The sequence below is a fragment of the Podarcis gaigeae genome, assembly GCF_964106915.1.
Source record: "Podarcis gaigeae genome assembly, chromosome: 11".
Lineage (NCBI taxonomy): Eukaryota > Metazoa > Chordata > Lepidosauria > Squamata > Lacertidae > Podarcis > Podarcis gaigeae.
This window is the reverse complement of record NC_139687.1, coordinates 57,964,379-57,988,466: the sequence shown is the minus strand read 5'-3', so window position 1 is coordinate 57,988,466 and position 24,088 is coordinate 57,964,379. Positions and strand designations below refer to the sequence as shown.

The 24,088-nt window shown below is 43.3% G+C and overlaps 1 protein-coding gene across 2 annotated transcripts in view; it reads right to left on the bottom strand.

Moving 5' to 3' along the window:
- Positions 1-24,088, bottom strand: part of RIT2 (Ras like without CAAX 2) — a 268,111-nt gene that overhangs the window by 81,200 nt on the left and 162,823 nt on the right. The window contains exon 5 of one of the 2 annotated variants that reach the window (XM_083702947.1): positions 3,403-5,504. The exons of the other annotated variant lie outside the window; for it this stretch is intronic. Within the exon in view, the coding sequence (XP_083559073.1) occupies positions 5,277-5,504 (228 nt within the window). The 3' untranslated portion in view covers positions 3,403-5,276. Of the gene's footprint in view, positions 1-3,402; positions 5,505-24,088 lie in introns of those variants that run through there. 2 annotated transcript variants of the gene reach the window in all.

Below are 24,088 nucleotides of genomic sequence, written 5' to 3'. Positions count from 1 at the left end.
GCCTTTGCAGCTATTCATGGATGGGTTCCCCAAAGTAGGTTTGCATGAAAGGTGGCAAAAAACTACGAGTGGAATCCAAGCCCTGACATTTTATGAAAGACATCTGGGGGAGATCAGCCAACAATGCTTGAGTAAAAGGACTCTCTTACATCAACTTCACCCACACGGAGAGTTTCACCTCTGAAATGAAAGAGTTTAATTTGATAATCATTTAATTTGCTCTAATTGGATTTGCATTAATGCAATCTGAAATTCATGACATTCACCTCAATTTGTTTAATTTGTTTCAGGCATTTAACTTTGCCTTTGCCAAAATGAAAGGGAAATTGACATCCCACACCAACACAGCGGCACTCCCTTGTTATTTTAAAAAAGAAAGGCAATTATTCATCCAGTCAAACAGTAACCAAGTAACATGTCGACCTGATAATCCAGAGTTTGTTTTTCATTATGTTTGTTTTGGTGGTATTTTCCCCTCCTTTTGGCGCTTTTAGTCCACTCCATTGCCAAGGACGAACAAGATGCAATACACAATACACAAAATAATAATGTCAAGTAATTATGAGGGAAAATAAAGGGGGGGATATCACAATTAATAAGAATAATGGCAGCTGCTGTTGAGCAAGGCCACTGAGTTGGTCTCCAAAGCACAAGCAAATTAGCTCACAAAGAGAAAGGGTTGAATTCCCCCCCCCCCCCATCTCAGTTAGGAATCATAGAATCATAGAGCTGGAAGAAACCACAAGGGCCATCGAGTCCAACCCCCTGCCAAGCAGGAAACACCATCAGAGCACTCCTGACATATGGTTGTCAAGCCTCTGCTTAAAGACCTCCAAAGAAGGAGACTCCACCACACTCCTTGGCAGCAAATTCCACTGTCGAACAGCTCTTACTGTCAGGAAGTTCTTCCTAATGTTTAGGTGGAATCTTCTTTCTTGTAGTTTGGAACCATTGCTCCGTGTCCGCTTCTCTGGAGCAGCAGAAAACAACCTTTCTCCCTCCTCTATGTGACATCCTTTTATATATTTGAACATGGCTATCATATCACCCCTTAACCTCCTCTTCTCCAGGCTAAACATGCCCAGCTCCCTTAGCCGTTCCTCATAAGGCATCGTTTCCAGGCCTTTGACCATTTTGGTTGCCCTCCTCTGGACACGTTCCAGTTTGTCAGTGTCCTTCTTGAACTGTGGTGCCCAGAACTGGACACAGTACTCCAGGTGAGGTCTGACCAGAGCAGAATACAGTGGCACTATTACTTCCCTTGATCTAGATGCTATACTCCTATTGATGCAGCCCAGAATTGCATTGGCTTTTTTAGCTGCCGCGTCACACTGTTGGCTCATGTCAAGTTTGTGGTCAACCAAGACTCCTAGATCCTTCTCACATGTACTGCTCTCAAACCAGGTGTCACCCATCTTGTATTTGTGCCTCTCATTTTTTTTGCCCAAGTGCAATGCTTTACATTTCTCCCTGTTAAAATTCATCTTGTTTGTTTTGGCCCAGTTCTCTAATCTGTCAAGGTCGTTTTGAAGTGTGATCCTGTCCTCTGGGGTGTAAGCCACCCCTCCCGGTTTGGTCCATCATGAGTCCATCATCCATGAGCTTTCCTTTCAGATATTTCTCATAGAACAGTGGTGGCCAAACTTGGCCCTCCAGCTGTTTTTGGACTACAACTCCCATCATCCCTAGCTAACAGGACCAGTGGTCAGGGATGATGGGAACTGTAGTCCCAAAACAGCTGGAGCGCCAAGTTTGGCCATGCCTGTTATAGAATATCCTAACCTTATTTACATAAGTTCACCATGCTGCCACCCCTCTCCTTCCCCTATGAAGCTGATTCAACCCACCTGGGATCCAGAGGCAGGAGGTTCCCAAGTTGCAACCCCATCAGCAACTGTTGCTATTAGACATTCTTAAGCTCCAGCTTTTTGGGCATCATCTGTGCCACCCTTTCCTATGCTTGCGCATATTAGGAGACCCTGTTGCTCTCATAGAGCTACAATTCCCAGAGTTCCTACGAAGAGGAAAAGATTGTTATGTCACTCTGGGAATGGTGGGAGTTGTAGACCATTTGGAGGATCACAGATGTTGGCTGCCACTGCCTAAGAACCGGTCATTTTGAAGACAATGTAGGCAAATACTTAATTTTATTTATGCTGTCTAAATTTTAAATTGCTGTTATGGCCTAATCTGTATTGAAATTGTCCTTTGTTTTTTCCGGTGTTATGCTTCGCTGACTAGCTGTACGAGTTAATCTGGTCTGTGACCGTTTGATAAAATTTGATTTGATTTGATTTGATTTGAAGACAATGCGACGAAATGGATAGTCTCGTCCATACCCACAGAAGTAAAGAAAGAGACACCACACCAGTGAATGTGATTCCCAAGTCATATGATTAATTAAAAAATAATAATAATCCTAAAACATGGAGAATGGCTGTAGTCATCTCTTTACCCCGGCAAACCAGGGGATGCAAGCAAGCCTGTATAAGCACTGACAACATGTCACCATCTTCTTTTCCCACATTTATTATGGCATGCACACTGAACGCTGCATTCATCCTGGCTGTTTATAGATAAAATATTAAACATAGCAAGTGACAAAACCATCTATGACGATGTGAAAACAAAAACCAGGGGTGGGGAGCAGCAGCAAGTCTCAATTTCAAGAATGTAAATTTGTCCCTTCCCTAATTTACATCTCTTTTATTCCTATATTTAGTTTTCAAATATCTGATGATTTGGTATGCTCTTGTGCATGCTTCCATGATTTTATTTCACAAAGCACAACAAACAAAATTCTACCTACCTACCTACCTACCTACCTACCTACCTACTGAATGGAGTCATGCAGTGGCTCCAGCCCTATCCCAGATCCTGAACCAAACTGGGCTGTTTTGGGTTCACCCAGGATTTGGGTGGAGCGGGTTCAGTCTGCCCGAGGTTAGATCAGGTTCACGCAGAGTGATCTGGGACTGTGAAAAGGGGAGAGGAGTTGGGTAGCACATGCCCTCTGGGTGCGTCTCATTCTTCCTGCTCCTGAACATGTGTTTAATTTGGCCTCTGAACCCTAATTAAGCAAAGTCATTGATTTGGTTTGGATCATCCAATTATTTCTATACTGCTTTTTGGTCCAGATCTCCAGAATGGGTATCACAGCACTGGAAAAGTCCCAGGCACCTGACCATTCCTAGCTCTAAAAAAGGTTTGACACTCATCCTGGATTGGGGCACTCTGAATCATTGGATAGGACCCCAAATTGAATGGGGGAGCCATGCACAGCTCTACTTTCTATATTATGTTCATACTGTGTAGGAAAGAAAGAACAAGAATCACCATCATAACATCTCTCTAAAAGCACAAAGAAATTCTTACATACAGCAAGTTTTTTTTTTTTAAAAAAAAACCATGTTCCTAACATTGTGCTGCTCTAGTGCATCCTTTGTCAAACTGGTGTCCTCAATATGTTTTTGGACTACAAATCCCATCAATCTGGGCCAGCTTGGCTGTGCTAGCAGGGGCTGTTGGGTGTTTAGTCCAAAACCTATGTGAGATGCCATGTTGGCAAAGGATGCTCTGGTGATATATGTCTCATCATTTCTTGGGTTAGGCTCCTGAGAATGAGATTAACAAGCCTTCCAAGTGCCTGGCACAATGATAATGGGGACAATATAAAGATCCTGGCTAGATTTAAAGGCATGCCTTAATTGGGCATATAACCCTTCCTGTTTTATGACCACCCGCTGAGATAATGATTTCATAGTGAGATAAGAATCGAATCTGCCAGGGTTAGAGAAGAGAGTGAACTGGCTCATATATTAAATGTTTGTACAGGACACCATTGGAAAAAATATATGGCTGATTGTATATATGCATGTTGTGGCTAAATATCCAGATCCCAGGGTGATTGACCACAAAGTGAGTCATCTCTTTGGAGCTGTAGCAGAACTATCCATGTCTGTCTGAGATCGGATGCTAGTGAGGAAAAGACTGCTAATTTTTGCCATCCTTGCCTCAGCAGGTCTATAAAGGCTTCCCTGCTTTCATCCCTTGGTGGAGGCATCCTGGCTAATTAGGATCAGCAGTCTGAAGTGTTCCCCAGTTGGGTTATGACTTATGGCAGAAGCTCCAACCAAGACCTTTGTGTGCTTTGGCCAATTAGGTAAGGTTAAGTGTTATGGATTATTTGGAAGCTGGGTGGCTATAAATCAAGAACCACAGTACCTAGAGAAGCAGGCGAGTATGAAGGAATGGAATAAGAACTAGCTGATCTATGGTAGAAGCCAAGGCTGGGGCCCTCAAGTGGCATGCAATCAAAAATAAATATAGGACCCTAAAGTAAACATAACTGCTGGTGACATAAGGTTATGCTGACTAGGTTCCTGGTGACAGACACTGCCTTTCCATTCAGTCAACACTTCATAACAGCCCTTGTAAGTACTTATAATATGCCTTAAGCACAGTGTTTTGAGTTCTGCCAGGAGACCTTGTTGGTTACATGCCACCACCAAGCCAATCCTGGGCTGCTGGAATTTATGAGAGGACCAGCTTGATGGCGACACCTTGGCTTGGATTAGTCTTTCACCCATTGTTCAGCTGGTGCTAAGGATAGTTGGTTTCTAGTGCCAGGCGAATGCATTTCATTTCCGCCGGGTCTTCTGAGTTAACAGCATTGGCCATTGCAGTGAAGACAAATGATAGATGGAGTAGCTCCATACACTGGATTTTATAGTAAAAGTAGTTGTCTTGTGAATGTATTATTGGTTTGCTTTTATGTAGGTGTATGTTGTGACCAACATGGAGGTTGATTTATGATGAAGAGTGGGATATGAATTGTGGCTGACGTCCAACCTTAGTCATGCTCAGAGTAGACCTCCTTGAAGAATAATAATAATAATAATAATAATAATAATAATAATAATAATAAGACTGAAGGAATTACATTCTATTGATTTCAATGGATCTAACTTTGTGTATGACTTAGTTGACCATTAATCATTAGAAATAAATAAATAAAATACCCGAACATGACTGTCCATGAAATAAGAAACATTCACAGTGCATTTTTCTTTCCACTAAACATATTAAATACAACGCAACCTTCTCTTTACTAACACACTAGGAGAAGGCGTATACCACCTTGCACAGAATCTTACCCAAAGTTAGAAGGCTGGTGCTGCATAAAAGGGACCCTGAAAAAATAAGACTGCATAAGATGATGCCTTCTGGAATTGTTCTGTGCAGTTCCCAAAAAGCTAACTGCATGGGGATCACCATCAAGAAGGGATTTCCTTCTTCTTCTTCAAAGATCCTTTCAGTTTCTGCCACAGACTGTCCTTGTTCTTCAACTTCCCATCTGCCAGAGGCAGAGACTTCTCCCTCTTTCGGATTTCTCTCACCAGCTTGTGAAAAACATCGTCGATGTAGAAATGCAAGGCAGCAGAGGTCTCAAAGAAAGGGCAGGCATACTGTCTGGCCAGGTTGACACCTTCCTCTCGGGAGACCTACAACAAAAATTAAGATGGTCTTTGTCACAGAAGTAAGCCCCAAGCAGAGATTGACTGTAGGTCTAGCCAGGTCAGATTCAAACAAATGATATCAAAGAATTCCTGCTATGGTTGGGGACCATCTATAATTTTTGTAGACTATTTTTTTGGATTCAGTATTCATATAATCATCTGGAGACCGACCTGGAAACAGAATAGAATAGAACAGAATTTATTATTTATACCCCGCCCATCCGGTTGGGTTTCCCCAGCCACTTTGGGCGGCTTCCAACAAAGTATTAAAATACAGTGTATTTTGAAGCTCTAATATTGAACACAACATCTCCCCTGATCTTTTGGCATCAGTTTCAGTCAAAGAGGCCTGAAGACATGGACCAGGTACTTACAGAGGTACAGTCAACAACATATTCCCTTCGCCATTACCCACCATGGTGTGTTTGAGCTAGTTGGAGTGAAAGTTCAAGGAGTGGCAAACACTACCTTAACAGAGGCAGTAGCATGACCACTCAACACAAAAAGTCCCCCCCCCCCGAGACTCTGGGGTACTTGACAAGTCAAACCCTGCCTTCTAAGCTTAAGTCTAGCCCCTTCCCCTGTTTCCAATTCTAGCACCCCAAGGTGGATATCAATAATGACAGCATATACCTAGTCCTAATCATGAAAGTCTTGGAAGTGCCTTTCAGACGGACTTAGCTCCATCTAGGCTACCATTTTCATAACTGGAAACCACCTTGAGAGCCAGTGTGGTGTAGAGGTTGGACTAACACCAGGGAGACCATGAAGCTACACTTGGGTGACCTTGGGTTAGTCACCTACCTAACAAGGCCAGCTCTGATGATAAAAATGGGGAGGGCGAGAAGAGTGACGAATGCTGCATGGAACTCCTTTAAAGAAAGGTGGGATAGAAATATAATAATAAACATAATAGTAAAATATGATGTAGGAAGACAGAGAGGATATATTTTTTTTTAATTAAAAAAAGCCATTTTACTATACAGTGGTACCTTGGGTTAAGTACTTAATTCATTCTGGAGGTCCGTTCTTAACCGGAAACTGTTCTTAACCTGAAGCACCACTTTAGCTAATGGGGCCTCCTGCTGCTGCCACACCACTGGAGCACGATTTCTGTTCTCATCCTGAAGCAAAGTTCTTAACCCGAGGTACTATTTCTGGGTTAGCGGAGTCTGTAACCTGAAGTGTATGTAACCTGAAGCGTATGTAACCCGAGGTACCACTGTACATAAGAATATAAGAGTGTGCAAAGAGCAATACTGAATCAGGCCAATGGCTCATCTAGTCCAGCAACCTCTTCTCACAGTGGCCAATCAGATGTCTATGGGAAGCCTGCAAGCATAAGAGAACTTTCCTCTTCCTTTGGTTTCCAGCGACTGATATTTAGAAACATCGCTGCCTCAAACTTTGGAGGCAGAGCACAGCCATGATGGCTAGTAGCCACTGATAACCCTCTCCTCCATGAATTTGTCTAACCTTCTTTTATAGCCATCTAGCTCCATGGCCACTGCTGCCTCCTGTGGCCATGAGTTCCGTAGTTTAACTATGCTATGCACAAAGCAGTATGCTTTCCTTTATCTGCCCTGAGCACTGCCTTTTATGTGTCCTATTTATTTCACATGGAGCATACTGTTTAAAACTTTGGGAAAATATCTCAGCTTTCAGGTTACTCTGGGCAGCCCCGTGACCTCATAAAGTGGAGAAATATTTATTGGCTACCCCATTAAAATTCCAGTTGTGGCTTTTGCCAGCCTCTCCTCTGAAAATTACAAGTGAGATTAAATGGAATGCTGACAGCATGCGGAGGCAGTGATGGATGGCCTGCCATCTTTTAAGACAGCTAGTGCTGTGCTAAGGTCAGCTCCCGCACACCAAAAGGACGCAGGGGAGGGGGAGAAAAATGCCAGGAGTGGGGCACAGCTTGGCAGGCACTGCCAGTCTCTGGGTCCCACTTGACAGGAGCTCGCATTTTTCTACATCACCTAGGGAGGAAGCAAGACAGCAAACAAATCAATACCTTAACTGTGCTTTGGGGATATTGTGTGTGTGTTTGTGTTCTTGCATGCCTCCCCCAGTTCCAAGTGATAAGAGACTCCAGAGGTCCTTGCACTTACTCAGGACTTATGTAGTTTCCTTGGGATGAAGGTCAGCGGAGAGCCTGGTGCTGTTAGGTTATATGGTTTTATTTACACATATGGTATGTACAACATGAGCATAGGGTGGAAGGGCTCACAAAATTAACAATCCCAAAAGATCTTGCTTCTCCATTAGTCACAACTTGGGATCCAGCACAGAGCAAGACATGTGTTTCTCTCTCTTGCCAGCTTCTAATTCCCTCATAGGTAAAGGGATCCCTGACAATTAAGTCCAGTTGCAAACGACTCTGGGGTGGCAGTGCTCATCTCGCTTTACTGGCCAAGGGAGCCAACGTTTGTCTGCAGACAGTTTTTCTGGGTCAAATGGCCAGCATGACTAAGCCGTTTCTGGAGGAACCAGAGCAGCGCACGGAAACGCCATTTACCTTCCCGCTGGAGCAGTACCTATTTATCTACTTGCACTTTGACGTGCTTTCAAACTGCTAGGTTGGCAGGAGCAGGGACTGAGCAACGGGAGCTCACCCTGTTTCGGGGATTCGAACCGCCGACCTTCTGATCGGCAAGTACTAGGCTCTGTGGTTTAACCCACAGCGCCACCCACGTCCCACCATAAGGGAATAAGAAGGGGGGAAAGGGGGGATTGTATACAGTGGAACCTTGGTTCTCGAATGGCTTAATTTACCAACAAAACACCAAAAACCCAGAATTAAGTGTTCCGGTTTTTGACCGTTTTTTGGAAGCTGAATATCCGATGCGGCTGTCGGCCATTGTTTCCGGGGCGCCTGCGCCAACTGGAAGTTGCAGGTTGGCAGGAGCAGGGACCAACAGGTGCTCACCCCATCGTGGGGATTCAAACTGCCGACCTTCCGATCTGCAAGCCCAAGCAGCACAGTGGTTTAATCCACAGCGCCACCCGCGTCCCTCATACAAATCTGCTATTGTTCTTCTAGGTATTAGATAGCCAAGGGAGCCCCTCCGCATTTGCTTCTATTGCACAGAACAACTTTTTTGGATGTGCTAAATTGTGGTACCTTACTAGCCAGCCAAAGCCACTACCTTGACAAAGAGGCTGGTTTGGCAGGTACATGTGAAAAGGATCTAGGAGTCTTGGTTGACCACAAACTTGACATGAGCCAACAGTGTGACGTGGCAGCTAAAAACGCCAATGCAATTCTGGGCTGCATCAATAGGAGTATAGCATCTAGATCAAGGGAAGTAATAGTGCCACTGTATTCTGCTCTGGTCAGACCTCACCTGGAGTACTGTGTCCAGTTCTGGGCACCACAGTTCAAGAAGGACACTGACAAACTGGAACGGGTCCAGAGGAGGGCAACCAAAATGGTCAAAGGCCTGGAAACAATGCCTTATGAGGAACGGCTAAGGGAGCTGGGCATGTTTAGCCTGGAGAAGAGGAGGTTAAGGGGTGATATGATCGCCATGTTCAAATATATAAAAGGATGTCACATAGAGGAGGGAGAAAGGTTGTTTTCTGCTGCTCCAGAGAAGCGGACACGGAGCAATGGATCCAAACTACAAGAAAGAAGATTCCACCTAAACATTAGGAAGAACTTCCTGACAGTAAGAGCTGTTTGACAGTGGAATTTGCTGCCAAGGAGTGTGGTGGAGTCTCCTTCTTTGGAGGTCTTTAAGCAGAGGCTTGACAACCATATGTCAGGAGTGCTCTGATGGTGTTTCCTGCTTGGCAGGGGGTTGGACTCGATGGCCCGTGTGGTCTCTTCCAATCCTATGAATCTATGATTCTATGATTCTAGGTTTGCTGTTAAACATTCACACTGATAAAGGGCCAAAGGTTTTGGAAAGGGTCCAGGGTGTTATCCAGACTGACCCCCCAAATTCTCAGCAATATGGAACTGTAGATTTGTATGTCACCCCACAGGTCATCAAGTCTAACATTCCTGCCATGCAGGTATCACAGCTAACAAATAAACTGTGTTCCTTCCCTGCTTCTGTGTTTGTGCCTCACTTTAAAACTTTGTCAAGAGCAGCATCAAACTCCCTACCTAAGTGTGTTTTGCTCAGAGAGTTAGCATTAAGTAAAGCAGCTAAATAAGCCTGGCAGATTTGGAGGTTGGTCTCCGAAGTAGGGAGACGATAAATCTCTTCCCGCGCACGCCACACCTGCAGCCGCGGCAATCAGCGCTCTCGTCCCCATGATGTGCCGCCAGTAATTAAAGACAGAGGGGTTGCCATGACGAGACTTTCTAGGCTGCAGGTGGAGTGATAATTGGCACAAAGCTTCTCTTAAAGTTACTCTTTCAGCCTGGCTGCTTTTCATTAGCTATGGAAAAACCAGGCTGGTTTAACTCTCTTTCCTTTATGGTTGAGATCTATATCCTGCCTTAACTCTGCATCATGGAAAAGAGAGTAAAGTTTGGAAGGATCAAGATTAGGAATAGTACAGCTCTATTTTGCCTTGGTCAGACCACATCTGGAATACTATGTCCAATTCTGGGTACCACAATTTAAGAAGGATGTTGACAAGCTGGAATATGTGCAGAGGGGGGCAACCATGATGATCAAGGGTCTGGAAACTAAGCCTGATGAGGAGCGCTTGAAGGAGCTGGGTATGTTTAGCTTGGAAAAGAGGAGACTGAGAGGAGATATGCTAGCCATCTTCAAATATATAAAGGCCTGTTATATGGAAGAGGGAGTATGCTTGTTTTCTCCTGCTTTTGAGGGTAGGACTCGAGGCAATGGCTTAAGTTACAAGAAAGGAGATTCCAACTAAATATTTGGAAAAAAAATTTCTGACAGTGAGAACTGTTCGGGAGCGGAACAGACTACCACAAGAGGTGGTGGACTCTCCTTCCTTTGAGATTTTTAAACAGGTTGGATGGACATCTGTCATATATGCTTTAGCTGAGAGTCTTGCATTGCAGGGGGTTGAACTAGATAACACTTGGAGTATCTTGTTGTTGCCCCAGCAACAATTTAACCAACCCATCTGACAGGGAGTTTTATGAAAGAAAGCAGGCTAATTGTCATCTTAAAAGAAAAAAAAAGGGGGGGGAAGGATTACAGCCCATAACTCACATTTGATTTGCAAACCAAGAAAACGTTGCCCTTCCAATTATTGGCTGCCATGCACCAACAATCATGGACTTAACACTGTTTATACAGACCAGGTTTAAAACCACTAAATCAATCTGCAATTTAACACGGCAGAGATTAAGGAAAGGCACGCACACCTGCCGACCTGGTTCAGAAGTGACAGTTTTTACTCCTCGCATTTTATCCCTCAAAGCTTCCTCTTGTCAAGGGCAGGATTGATGGGGGAGTTTAAGGCAATATTATGCTAAAAAAAAAAAAAAAAACATGTTTCAGGAACAGTGGCCTCAGGGCTGAAAGACATAAGACAGTTGGATCACCTTACAACATCCCTGGATGGCTTCAGTGTCTAACATGAGCTGTGAAGATCTCAGCATCAATCATCAAGGAGAGTGATTAAGGGTCGATTTCTCCCCAAAGCATTTTGCACATTTTCGAAATTATCTGTAATCTATAAAGCTGTGCTGATTGCAATGCCGTCAACCAACGTTATTGATGATTGGAAGAGGGCTGCAAAAAAATTGTGTATTTTTTTAAAAAAAAAAATGCTTTCATACATGCATACCTTTAAGAAGGTAAATAAAGGACCTGCTTTAGATGATATGGCATTGACTAGGATGAGACAGGGGTGCAGTCCTCTATTTGAATGTTGGCAATCCCTGCTTTAGCCAGATTCAGATTTAGTCTGATTCAGATTTTGAATATTAGCAAATATGTATTTTAGTACTGATGAAAACTGCAAGGTGTTGAAGGCTGGCTCTTTCCTCTGGTGTGCTTGTGTGAGTGAGAAGCATTTGATTTGTCTGTTGCAAGGAGAAAGCATCTTGAATGCAAAGGATTGGGGGGGGGGGCAGGCAGAGCTGAGAATGACAAGGGTTTGTGTACTTGCTTCAAGTCACCACCTGCCAAATTCCATACTTCTGATCTCTTCTGAGTCAACCTCGGTTGGGGAGATCACAGGCAGGCTCAGGGCAATCTGTCAGAAAACTGGCTGTCACATTTTCCAGGATTAGGGCTCTCATTTCCCCCAGAAATAGACTGAGTGTTTTAACATGACCATTTCTTCAAGAGCTGAACTTGTCACCCACAAGCTGTGGCTAATGCCACGCAAGGCAACAGCTCCTGTAGTAGAAATCTATTCTCATATGACTTAGCAAACATTGAACGCTACAGATTGTTCAAAGCATTTCACAGACATCACTTCAGGAACCATTACAACTCCGTCCCTTTAAAGGAAGCCAGTGCTGTTGTTAGTGACCTTGCCAGAGTTCATAATTTCATGGAAGGTCTATAGCTCAGTAGTAGTGCATCTGCTTTGCATGCAGAAGTTGCCAGGTTCAATCCCAATCATCTCCAGTTAGGGATGGAAATGTCCTCTCTCCAAAATCCTGAAGAGCTGCTGTGAGTCACTATAGACAGTATTGAGCCAGGTGGACCAATGGTCTGGCTCAGTACAGTGGTACCTCGGGTTACATACGCTTCAGGTTACATACGCTTCAGGTTACAGACTTCCCTAACCTAGAAATATTACCTCGGGTTAAGAACTTTGCTTCAGGATGAGAACAGAAATCGTGCTCTGGCAGCACGGCGGCAGTGGGAGGCCCCATTAGCTAAAGTGGTGCTTCAGGTTAAGAACAGTTTCAGGTTAAGAATTGACCTCCGGAACGAATTAAGTACTTAACCCGAGGTACCACTGTATATGACAGCTTCTTATGTTCTGATGGTTTAGCCTACAAATTTCAGCAAATTTAAAAAATCTCCAAGTTCTTCTCCAGCCTAAATTGTAAATCATGGGTTATGAGCATGGACAGAAGGAACAGAATCCAGTACTCACCCAGCGACTTCGTCAGCAGCACAAGATCACCTGATTGTGGTCCTTAATTGGCTCAAGCTAAGCCAAGCTATTTTCCAGAGAGGAAATATCCAGTTGCCTAGTCCAATTATGAATGAAATGGGGTAAGAAGGTTCAGATGTCACCCCTTTATTAGATATGGGCATGTGGGAGGTTGAGAAAATGGTTTGCTTTAAGACCACCTAGGAGCTTCAAAGCTGAGGTCACATTTGAACTCACAACTTTGAGGATCAAAATCTTTTCCCTATTATACATTTATCCAGAGCAAATTTTCACCAACCCTGGTCATTTAGGTGTGCATAAATGCATAAGTACTGTATTTGTATAAAGAAGACAGGCAGGCAGACAGAATTAATTAGACAGCAATATCATTGTTTGCCTTTTATCAGAAAACTTTTCATCATCTCAGATTTTCCTCCTCCACCTACTCCTTGATTTTTGTTCTCCCCACAGCATGCTCTACAGTAGTCTGCTTTGATTTCCCCCCTCTTATTTTTTCTCTTCAAATGCTGAAAGGGAGAGAGAGCCCAAAGAGAAAGGGGAGAAAATTAAAACTTATCAGAGGAAGTGATGTTTATCTCCTAGGTAGCCCTCTTCTGTAGCTAACAAAATCAGGTAGCACACATCCACAGCATTCAGCACTTCCTGCTATAAGTCATTGTATTTATCAGATGGAACAGACATCAAAAAAGGCCTTTTGTGTGCCATTGAATTTCTATCAAGCCGGCGAAATCTTTGTTCCTGAAAAGGAATCCGCTATCAAGAGTTTTTATACTACCCTTTGGAACTTCATTTTCCAGACCTGCTGATATGTCTTTGACAAGATGTGGCCCTATGCAACCCTTTTTGTCAGAACACACATACTTTCCCCTCTGCCTAGATGCTTCCTTTGTCCGAATTTTTCTTTTTTCTTTTTTTAAAAAAACCCTAGTTTGCCAGGTGAGACTATGCTAATACTAAGCGAGCAAATTTGCTTTCCCCTTGAATAAGCAGTTGCTTTAGGGATATGAAATCTCTACCACTTTTATTTCTGTGTTATTTTATTGCTCAACAGAATGTGATGTGGCACAACTGGAAGACCCAATGGGGGCACATCTGCCAGGGCACGGACATCCTGAATTTTGTGTGTTTCAATCTGACATTGCAAAATTATTTAAGAGCAGGTTGAGGCAGTTATTACCCCTCTACTACTATCCATACCAGGTTGCTTAACCATTGCTATTGTGTCTTTTCTTTTAGGAGATCAAGATAATCAGGCGACAGCAAAAACAGCAAAATAAGTTAACAGGGGCAATTAGAATAAGATCTATTATTTGATTAATTTTTTAACACTCCTCAGTTTTTTTATTAACTCTGCCATTTGTACTGATATAAACGTCTAGAATATATTTTGTATAGCTAAGCATTTAGCTCAGGCATAGACAAACTCAGCCCTCCAGATGTTTTGGGACTACAATTCCCTTCATCCCTGACCTGTTAGCTAGGGATGATGGGAGTTGTAGTCCCAAACCATCTGGAGGGCTGAGTTTGCCTATGCCTGATTTAGCTCTGTCTTCAGTACATTGTATTTTATTTTATTGCTATGGCCAGTGGCTGATGCAAATTAAGATTCTTCTGATCTCTCTCTTTAAGAGCAGGTGTGAGTGTGACACGATGGAGGCAACCGAGTACTGGGGAACTAGTTGGGAGGGGGGGTGAAATTCTTCTAAATTTGGGGGGACTACTGTTAGTGGCAGGGACATGGGTGGTGCTGTGGGTTAAACCACAGAGCCTAGGACTTGCTGATCAGAAGGCCAGCGGTTCGAATCCCTGAAACGGGGTGAGCTCCCGTTGCTCGGTCCCTGCTCCTGCCAACCTAGCAGTTTGAAAGCACATCTAAATGCAAGTAGATAAATAGGTGACGCTCCGGTGGGAAGGTAAACGGTGTTTCCGTGCGCTGCTCTGGTTCGCTAGAAGCGGCTTAGTCATGCTGGCCACATGACCCAGAAGCTGTACGCTGGCTCCCTTGGCCACTAAAGTGAGATGAGCTCCACAACCCCAGAGTCGGTCATGACTGGACCTAATGGTCAGGGTTCCCTTTACCTTTTACTGTTAGTGGCACAATGTTCCTCTTGGCTCCTCTTCTTCTGTTGTCTAGCACTAAACTATGCATGGCATTTTCCACTAGACTAGAGGCTGCTCCATTTGGACAAGTGGAATGATGCCCACCAACTTCAATCTGCCCCCAGGTGCCCACCTGCCTGCCTTTTTATTTACATCCAGTCTGGAGGATGGCACTGCCTTTCAGCTTCCTTCACCCCAGTCTCCATGAATCCCCTCTGCTCTGTGAGCAAAATAGGTCTTGCCCATCTTGAGGAGGTTGCAGGTAGCACCAGCTCTGAGCTGAAGCACCATCTTGGATCAGGGTCTATAAGGAGCTGTCCAAGGTCCTTATTTGTGCCTTGAGTGGACCAGACCTGCCTGCACTTCAGTATATGTAAAGGTCTGGGGAAGCTCAGGCCCAAGGGCCAAATGTGACACTCAAGCCCCCCCCCCCAATCTGGTCCTCGGAAATCCACCACAAAGTGACAAGCCTCACTTTGTCTGCTTCAAACTCCATGCATTTCTGGATGAGTGAAGGAGCTGGGTATGTTTAGCCTGGAAAAGAGGAAACTGAGAAGAGATATGATAGCCATCTTCAAATACCTTAAGGGCCATCACATGGAAGAGAGAACAAGCTTGTTTTCTCCTGTTCTGGAGGCTAGGACATGGACCAATGGTTCAAGTTACAAGAAAGGAGATTCCGACTAAACATCAGGAAAAACTTTCTGCTAGAAAGAGCTGTTCAACACTCCCTTGAAAAGTCGTGGTCTCTCCTTCATTGGAGGTTTTTAAGCAGAGGTTGGGTGGCCATCTGTCATGGATGCTTTAGCTGAGATTCCTGCCTTCCAAGGGGTTGGACTAGATGATTCTTGGAGTCCCTCCCAACTCTACAACTCTGTAGTTCTATAATCCCAATGTCAATAATGCCTCCTGCTTCTCCAGGTGGAAGAGAGGAGTGTGTGTGCAGAAATTAGCCTGTTGTGCAAAGGTAGAATTTCCATTTGCTGCTTCATACATTTTTGCTTCTGTCTGCGCCCTCCATGGGCGTGTGGCCTCTGCATGCTTGCCTAGAAGGGAACAAGGTCCTCAAATTGAAAACAGTTCCCCACCCCTGGGAGTAATGAATTGACTCTACCTATTCCTTCCTGGCTTGGTCTGCCAGAAGCAACTCAACCGGGCAGTATGCAGGGGGAAAAGCTTTTCCCTCTGACATGTAGTTTTCCATATGTGGGGATATTCAGTTTCCTACAGCTCATTTTAAATTGCAGAGTCTGGACACAGGTCTCTCCACACACACACACACACACACACACTCCCCAACACCTATATGTTCTTTGTGAGAGCCAGACCAAAGTCTGCCCCCAAACTCTGTACTTTTATCCCCAAACGTCCCTCTAGGCTGTTGTGGTTGTTTTCTTCACTTTAGATGATTTGTTGAAGGAAATAACTGACATGCCGGTTCTTTCATGTGCAATACAGGAGATTTGGGATTTGTAGTTTACAGCGTCAGTGGTTTCCAGTACTAGCAAGAAACATCTGCGGTCGCATATCAATGTGAACAACTCTGGTAACAACTGAAATCCAATAAAGCGTATGGCGTTATTATTTGTTAGCCTTTTATTATGGAAAACTCTTTCACTGTGTGCGCTATAACCTGATTTATGCCATGCCATTTATCAAGAAAACATCTTGCTATTATACCTTGTTAACCAGCAAAAGAGACCCTTCTTTCAACATTATGAGAGGGTAAGGCGTGATAAATAATAAGCAGAGGAATAATTGTCAAGGCATTTACAAATTGACGCATTGTGAAAATATGACATCTTGATGGCTTCTGTTGGAAAACACGTACAAGGTAGTAATTTCTAGATTTGCACACATTTCCAGATTATTATAAAATGGGCAGGAAGAATTGGTGGGGGGGGGGAGAGAGAAGCTTAATTTAGAATGCCTGTACAACGTGTACAAAGTATTGTTCTGAAACTTTCAAGCAAAGTCACAAATAGGGATGTGTGGCAGCTGTTTCCTTATTTCTACAGATTTTGATTAATTGATTGATTGATTGATTGATTGATTGATATCTGCAATAGATTTGAATGGTTTTTTATGTATGTGCTTTTGTTGTTTTAGACAGTTTTTAGGAAATTCAAGCATAAATAAATGCACTTCTGAATAATGCAAATGCTGCCCATTGCTTTCAGTGGGGAGTACCTTTGGACACTGTCTCCGTAAACTCTGCTACCTTTTGCATCAGTTTGTACATCCAGCTTATGTTGTCATCGTCATTGTCACCCCAAAATGTTGCAATGTGGAGTTTTCCTGTTCAGTGCCCCCTCCTCAGGTTACGCCATTCCTTTTTGGCTTTCTGACCCTCCCACCCCTCTGGAAACGGTGTGCCAACATTTTGTGGCTGCTGGGAATGCCGTCCTCATTGGGCTGGAATTTAGAGCATGGGTTTTCCTCATGGGTTGCATTCCTAAAAGACTTTGGAATTTCTCAAACATACTGGTAATTCCCTCGTCTGTGTGGGTTGCTTCATAAGAATCAGCACTCAAAGGATTGAGATTGCTCTTAGTAAATAAGATGACTGGAGCACATGCAGTTAAAGTAAATTGGATAGAAGTGGAGAGAAGCGGGGACCGCTAGGGGCGCATTGGAAGATGGCTGACAATACCATCTCTCCGGCTCACACGAGGTAATTAAGAGGCTGATATGGGAGTATGCAGCCTCCCTGGTTACCCCAAGGGAATGGGGAACACTGCCTTGCCTGCAGCTGCCATAAATCACCCCCGGATTCAAAAGAAGGGGGTGAGGGCACTAGGCACACAGCCCTCATATGAGACGGCTCTCCCTGAAGCTGTCTCTGATCATGCGGCCTGGTTGCAGGAGTTCAAAATAAACAATTAGAGAGAAGCAAATGCACATATTTCGAGTGAAGATCGGGAGTGAAGACTGCTAATTTAAGTGATCTCTGCGAAGTGAAGCGACGGGATGCATTCAACAATAAATCAAGAAGAAGATACTTCAAAGGGTCGGTATGTCGGAACGGGACTGAAAAGGGGGGACTTTTCTTTTTTTTATCTTATGTAAGTACCTAACAACCCTCCCACCAAGAAGAATCATTGCAATTACTGATTACAAGCAGGGTGATTAAGAACTATGTGGAAATAAATTACTAAGCAAAGACATGGCTTGTGGGAAGTTTTGGAAAGGAACGAAAGGTCTTTGTGACGCAGTTATAAAAAGAGATTTATTACGGCAGGCCTGGCTTCAGGATGATCGAGGGGGAGGAGGACCATGGTTTGTTATTATATCGGATTGTGAGTTTGACCTGGCAGAATCCCCTAATAAGTGAGGACTGACAAGCCTGCAAGGATTAACGGACAGACTTTAAGAATGTCTTGTATGAAAGTATGGAAATGGTGTCTGTTTGTTTTGATATGGCTCTTGGAGAATGCAAAATCCACACAGTAACAACGTTTGTTTTCAACCTGCTTGTGGAGACTACCAGAGGTAACAAAGAAAGGAATATATGACAACAACAAGAAGATGGGGAAAATAATAAAGAGACGATTGAATAGAACTGTGAATATTATTTGGACAGAACTGTGAAGATTAAAGCAGCAGCAAGAGAGATGTTTGGATCCCCTTCTGAACTCGAAGCATGGGTACCCCCAACAAAAATTTAAAAATTTGGCTGTGTAATTTGAAATTAATGTGATTTGGAATTAATGTGATTTGATTGGCCTGTTAATAAAAAATATTTTTTAAAAAACACGTGGAGGGAAGCATTTTGGTTCGTTGGTCACACAAGCAGAACTACAACATCTGTGCCAGAAACTGAACCTGCTAGATTAAAATGGCATCCCTAAACACACACACACACACACAGAGAGAGAGAGAGAGAGAGAGAGAGAGAGAGAGAGAGAGAGGAGAAACTCTCCAGTGGAAACCAAACAACCATATATACTCCTTCAATTCAGGAAACATCAGCATTTGGGCACTCAGATAGCAGGTTTGATATACTAATAGTCGGCTTAATATGTAATGTTAGGATTGCAGAAAGCTGTCGTAGGTCCATCGAGCTTTTCCAGCCTTGGTCAGGGATTGAACCTGGGTCTCTTTGAATGTTGAACTATGTGGTGGTTCTGATCATGGGAATAAGAGCTTGTCCCATGTGCTGCTTGAATGTCAGGCCTTAAATAAAGTTGCCTGTCCAGGAGCAACTGACCAAATTATGGAAACAAATGAACCACGTTTTTATTTTTTGGGGGGGAGGGGCAAGGTTTGCAACCTAAGCTGGTTCTTCTGTGGGTTCTTTTTAAAAATGAAATGTTAATTTTTGTGAAGCCCTTAAAATATGAATATTGTGGGGAAAATGTAAAGAACTGAATTTTATAAGGGGAAATTGAGAACTTGAGGGAAACTGAAAGTGACTGATATTTAATAGTCATACAAATATATTTTTTTAAAAGAGTAAAACTATCCCAGAAAAAAACAGGACAGGACAGGATAGATGATGATAATAATAACAATAATAAAAATAATAACAATAACAACAACAACAACAACAACAACAATTTATTTATATCCCACCCATCTGGCTGGGTTTCCCCAGCCACTCTGGGTGGCTTCCAATAAAATATTAAAAAACAGTAGTTCATCAAACTACTGTTTTCATGATAACAGTCACAAAATTAAAAGATGCCTGCTTCTTGGGAGAAAAGCAATGAAAAACATAGACAGCATCTTAAAAAGCAGAGACATCACCTTGCCGACAAAGGTGTGTTTTGTTAAAGCTATGGTTTTCCCAGTAGTGATGTATGGAAGTAAGAGCTGGGTCATAAAGAAGGCTGATCGCCGAAGAATTGATGCTTTTGAATTATGGTGCTGGAGGAGACTCTTGAGAGTCCCATGGACTGCAAGAAGATCCAACCTATCCATTCTTAGGGAAATCAGCCCTGAGTGCTCACTGGAAGGATAGATTCTGAAGCTGAGGATCCAATACTTTGGCCACATCATGAGAAGAGAAGACTCCTTGGAAAAGACCCTGATGCTGGGAAAGATTGAGGGCACAAGGAGAAGGAGACAACAGAGGCCAAGATGGTTGGACAGTGTTCTCAAAGCTAGCAGCATGAGCTTGTCCAAACTGCAGGAGGCAGCAGAAGACAGGAGTGCCTGGCGTGCTCTGGTCCATGGGGTCATGAAGGGTTGGATACAACTGAACAACATACAACAACAAAGTCCATCAAACATTAAAAGCTTTCCTAAACAGGGCTGCCTTCAGATGTCTTCTAAAAGTCTGCTAGTTGTTTTTCTCTTTGATGTCTGCTGGGAGGGCGTTCCACAGTGCGGGTGCCACTACTGAGAAGGCCCTCTGCCTGGTTCCTTGTAACTTGGCTTTTTGCAGTGAGGGAACCACCAGAAGGCCTTCGGCGCTGGACCTCAGATTCAAAAATAGAGATAGGTCCTACAAAGCAAGATATCTCCATTTTCACATGCCATAGAAAAGAGGTGAGTTTTCAATATATAGCAAAAGCCATAAAATGAAAATCCTAGACACACCTTTGTGGACTGGAAGTTTGACATGTTAAGGTCAACAACAGAGACCGTCTTCTTCCAGGCTGCTATTCCTTGCACTTTTGAGGGTAGTGGAATGACCTAGAGAGCACTCCTCTCTGTTGATCTTAACACCTGAGAGGATCCGTAAAGATGTAGATGGTCTTTCAGATATGTGAGACACTACTAATTGTGTTGTTCTTTAAACACAAATGTGAGCACATTGAATTGGACCTGGAAACAAAATATGGATGGTTCCTCTTCCACATTTTTGAAGCTAGGAGGTGAATGCCAGGAGCAAATTGGTCCAAGAATGCAATGTAACAATCTAAAATGCCACACAGGAAGAGTGATTGATAAGCTATATTCAATGCCTTGTGTGTCCTTGTGGAGGAAGCCTGAGCACCGGGCTGCAAAGTGTCAGTATTGATAATGAAATAGAAAATTAATAAAGAAAGAAATGTGAAATGGAGAGTAAATCAAACCCTGACATTTACAAATATCTAAAAACAGAAACTATCCTCTTGGTTTGTCGCTATTGTTATTTAGTACAAAATACTAAGCTGAGCCCTGAAAGTTTATTAAATAAGAATCTCCTCTATATTATTGCTTTCCTCTAAGATAATCCATTTTCATGTGTGCATCGCCAGAGTAATACTGCAATTTATCCCACTTAGGGCAATTTTGAAACTTGCTTTCCTTTTAGATATATCTTATCGGCTCGCCTACTAAATCTTTCTTTGTCTGTTTTACATAAGCATGGTGTCTGCGGGGCACATCCAAAGTCTCTCACCACCCTGCTGATTTGTTATATGCCAGGTTCTCCAATACAGTGGTACCTCGGGTTACATATGCTTCAGGTTACGTACGCTTCAGGTTACAGACTCCGCTAACCCAGAAATAGTACCTCGGGTTAAGAACATTGCTTCAGGATGAGAACAGAAATCGCGTGGTGGCAGCGTGGCAGCAACGGGAGGCCCCATTAGCTAAAGTGGTGCTTCAGGTTCAGAACAGTTTCAGGTTAAGAACAGACCTCCAGAATGAATTAAGTTCTTAACCTGAGGTACCACTGTAGTGATGTATGGAAGTGAGAGCTGGACCATAAAGAAGGATGATTGCCGAAGAATTGATGCTTTTGAATTATTGTGCTGGAGGAGACTCTTGAGAGTCCCATGGACTGCAAGAACCTCTCCATTCTGAAGGAAATCAGCCCTGAGTGCTCACTGGAAGGACAGATCCTGAAGCTGAGGCTCCAATACTTTGACCATCTCATGAGAAGAGAAGACTCCCTGGAAAAGCCCCTGATGCTGGGAAAGATTGAGGGCACAAGGAGAAGGGGACGACAGAGGACGAGATGGTTGGACAGTGTTCTCGAAGCTACCAGCATGAGTTTGACCAAACTGTGGGAGGCAGTGGAAGACAGGAGTGCCTGGCGTGCTCTGGTCCATGGGGTCATGAAGAGTCGGACACGACTAAACAACAAAACAAGATTAAAACCAATAAACTGAAACTTGACACGGGGACAAATAGAAGACGACACATTCACCCCGGTATGGCTCCCCTTTATCACATACACAGCCCAACAAGACACCGGAAGAATCCCCCGACAGAGTACAAATCAATCTGGCTAACCTGATTCAAAAATACACACTCACACCCCACTCTCACACAAAAACAATTCTCACTACAGTCCACCAAAGACAACCAACCACACCCAGCCTCTCTCACCTCCAAGAAAATACAAGTGAATAGTAAGAGCAAACGGGAGGCCCCATTAGCTAAAGTGGTGCTTCAGGTTCAGAACAGTTTCAGGTTAAGAACGGACCTCCAGAACTAATTAAGTACATAACCAGAGGTACCACTGTACTTCCTCCCAGAGCTCTCACTGTAGGGATATAAGAGAATTTCGATGAAAGCAGAAACTCAGCCCCAGGGGCTCCACATTTGCCTCTGTGTCCCCTTGCCATTGACATGCGGGCGCCATAAGGTTGCTCAACAAGGAATGTAGCCCTGAAAAAGCTTCCTCACTGGTGGAAGTCCCTTTGTCAGGTGAAGCAGAACCCAGGGTGAGGAACTGCAAATGCAAGCTAGCAAGCGGGTACAAACTGGCCAGTCTGTTGGGAAATCCACAATACAAACTAGCCCTCCACCCAAGCAAGATCAACAGGTATCACCATCAATTAAATTTCTATATTGCCCTTCATCAGAAGATCATAGGGTGGTTTACAATATATGTAGGAGAATCAACCATGCCTCTTGTGTTTTGCCTGGTGCTGGGTGGCCCTAGGCTACGCTGAGATGGTCCCACAATCTACTGGAACACATGTAGATCAGGCCTGCTTATTGCTGCCTGGATGAGGCTAAGCTCGTTATTCCTTCTATGTAATGATTATAAGGATGGCTTGGAAAAGGCAGCGGGTGCAAAATGCAGCAGCCAAGCTGCTGATGGGAGCTAAGCAGGAAGAACTTTATGATGGTAAGAGCTGTTTAACAGTGGAACGGGCTGCCTTGGACGGTGGTGGACTCTCCTTCATGGAAGGTTTTCAAGCAGAGGATGGACGGCCATCTGTCATGGATGTTTTAGTTGAGATTCCTGCATGGCAGGGGTTGGACTAGATGACTCTCGGGTCCCCTTACAACTCTACAACCCTATGATTCTATGACTAGATAGCCCCTGGTTCTGGTACTGTTTCACTGTCTGCTGATACATTTCAGTGCCCAAATGAAACTGGTGGGTTTAACTAACAAAATTTGATATGGCCCAATGCTTAATGGGGTGCCTTTCCTGATGCAAAGTTTATTGTACCCTAAGGTCATCATTTGGGGACTACCTCTGGATGACTCCTTGGAGAGAGGGTCAGACAATGGCAATGACACATAGAGAGAGGCCTTTTCAGTTGTGGCCCCATACCGATGGTATGCTTTCCCAAGCAAGGCCTATTTGGCACTCGTGCTAATATGTTTCTGGTGCCAGGTTAAGACAACCTACCTCTAAATATCAGTAACTTGGGTACATACAACCAGGGAGTGCTGTTACTGACATGGCCTCCTTGTGGGCTTCCAAATGAGCTTCTGCTTAGCCACTATTGGGAGCTGATTTCTGGACCAGATGGATTGATGCAGCAAGATATTCTTAATCCCACTATAACTCAGTGAGACAAGGAAATATGTCCTCTAAAAGATTGAAACTGGGTTACCTGGAGCCCTCATTTTCACCTGAGCATCTCTATCATCTATCTATATGTATCTATCTATATCTATATCTATCTATCTATCTATCTATCTATCTATCTATCTATCTATCATCTATCTATCTATATCTATCTATCTATCTATCATCATCTATCTATCTATCTATCTATCTATCATCTATCATCTATCATCTATCTATCTATCTATCTATCTATCTATCTATCTATCTATCATCTATCTATCTATTTATCATCTATCTATCTATCTATCTATCTATCTATCTATCATCTATCTATCTATCTATCTATCTATCTATCTATCTATCTATCTCTATCTATCTATCTATCTATCTATCTATCTATCTATCATCCATCTATCTATCTATCTATCTATCTATCTATCTATCTATCTATCTATCTAATCTATCTATCTATCTCTACCTCTCTATCTATCTATCTATCTATCTATCATCTATCTATCTGAAGATCAATTAAAATTAATAAATGCAAATGTAAGCAATTAACAACTCAAGACAAATAGTCAACAAACTGCACCAGTACAGAAGCAGCACAAATCCGTACAAAGCAGAACAAAGTCATACAAAGCAGCCTATGATCAATAAATCAGCAGTAAAACCCAACAAGAGGGGAAATAAACAAGGATCTAATTATAAGGCCTGATAGATGAAGAAGGTCTTCACTTGGTACAGGGAATGTCCT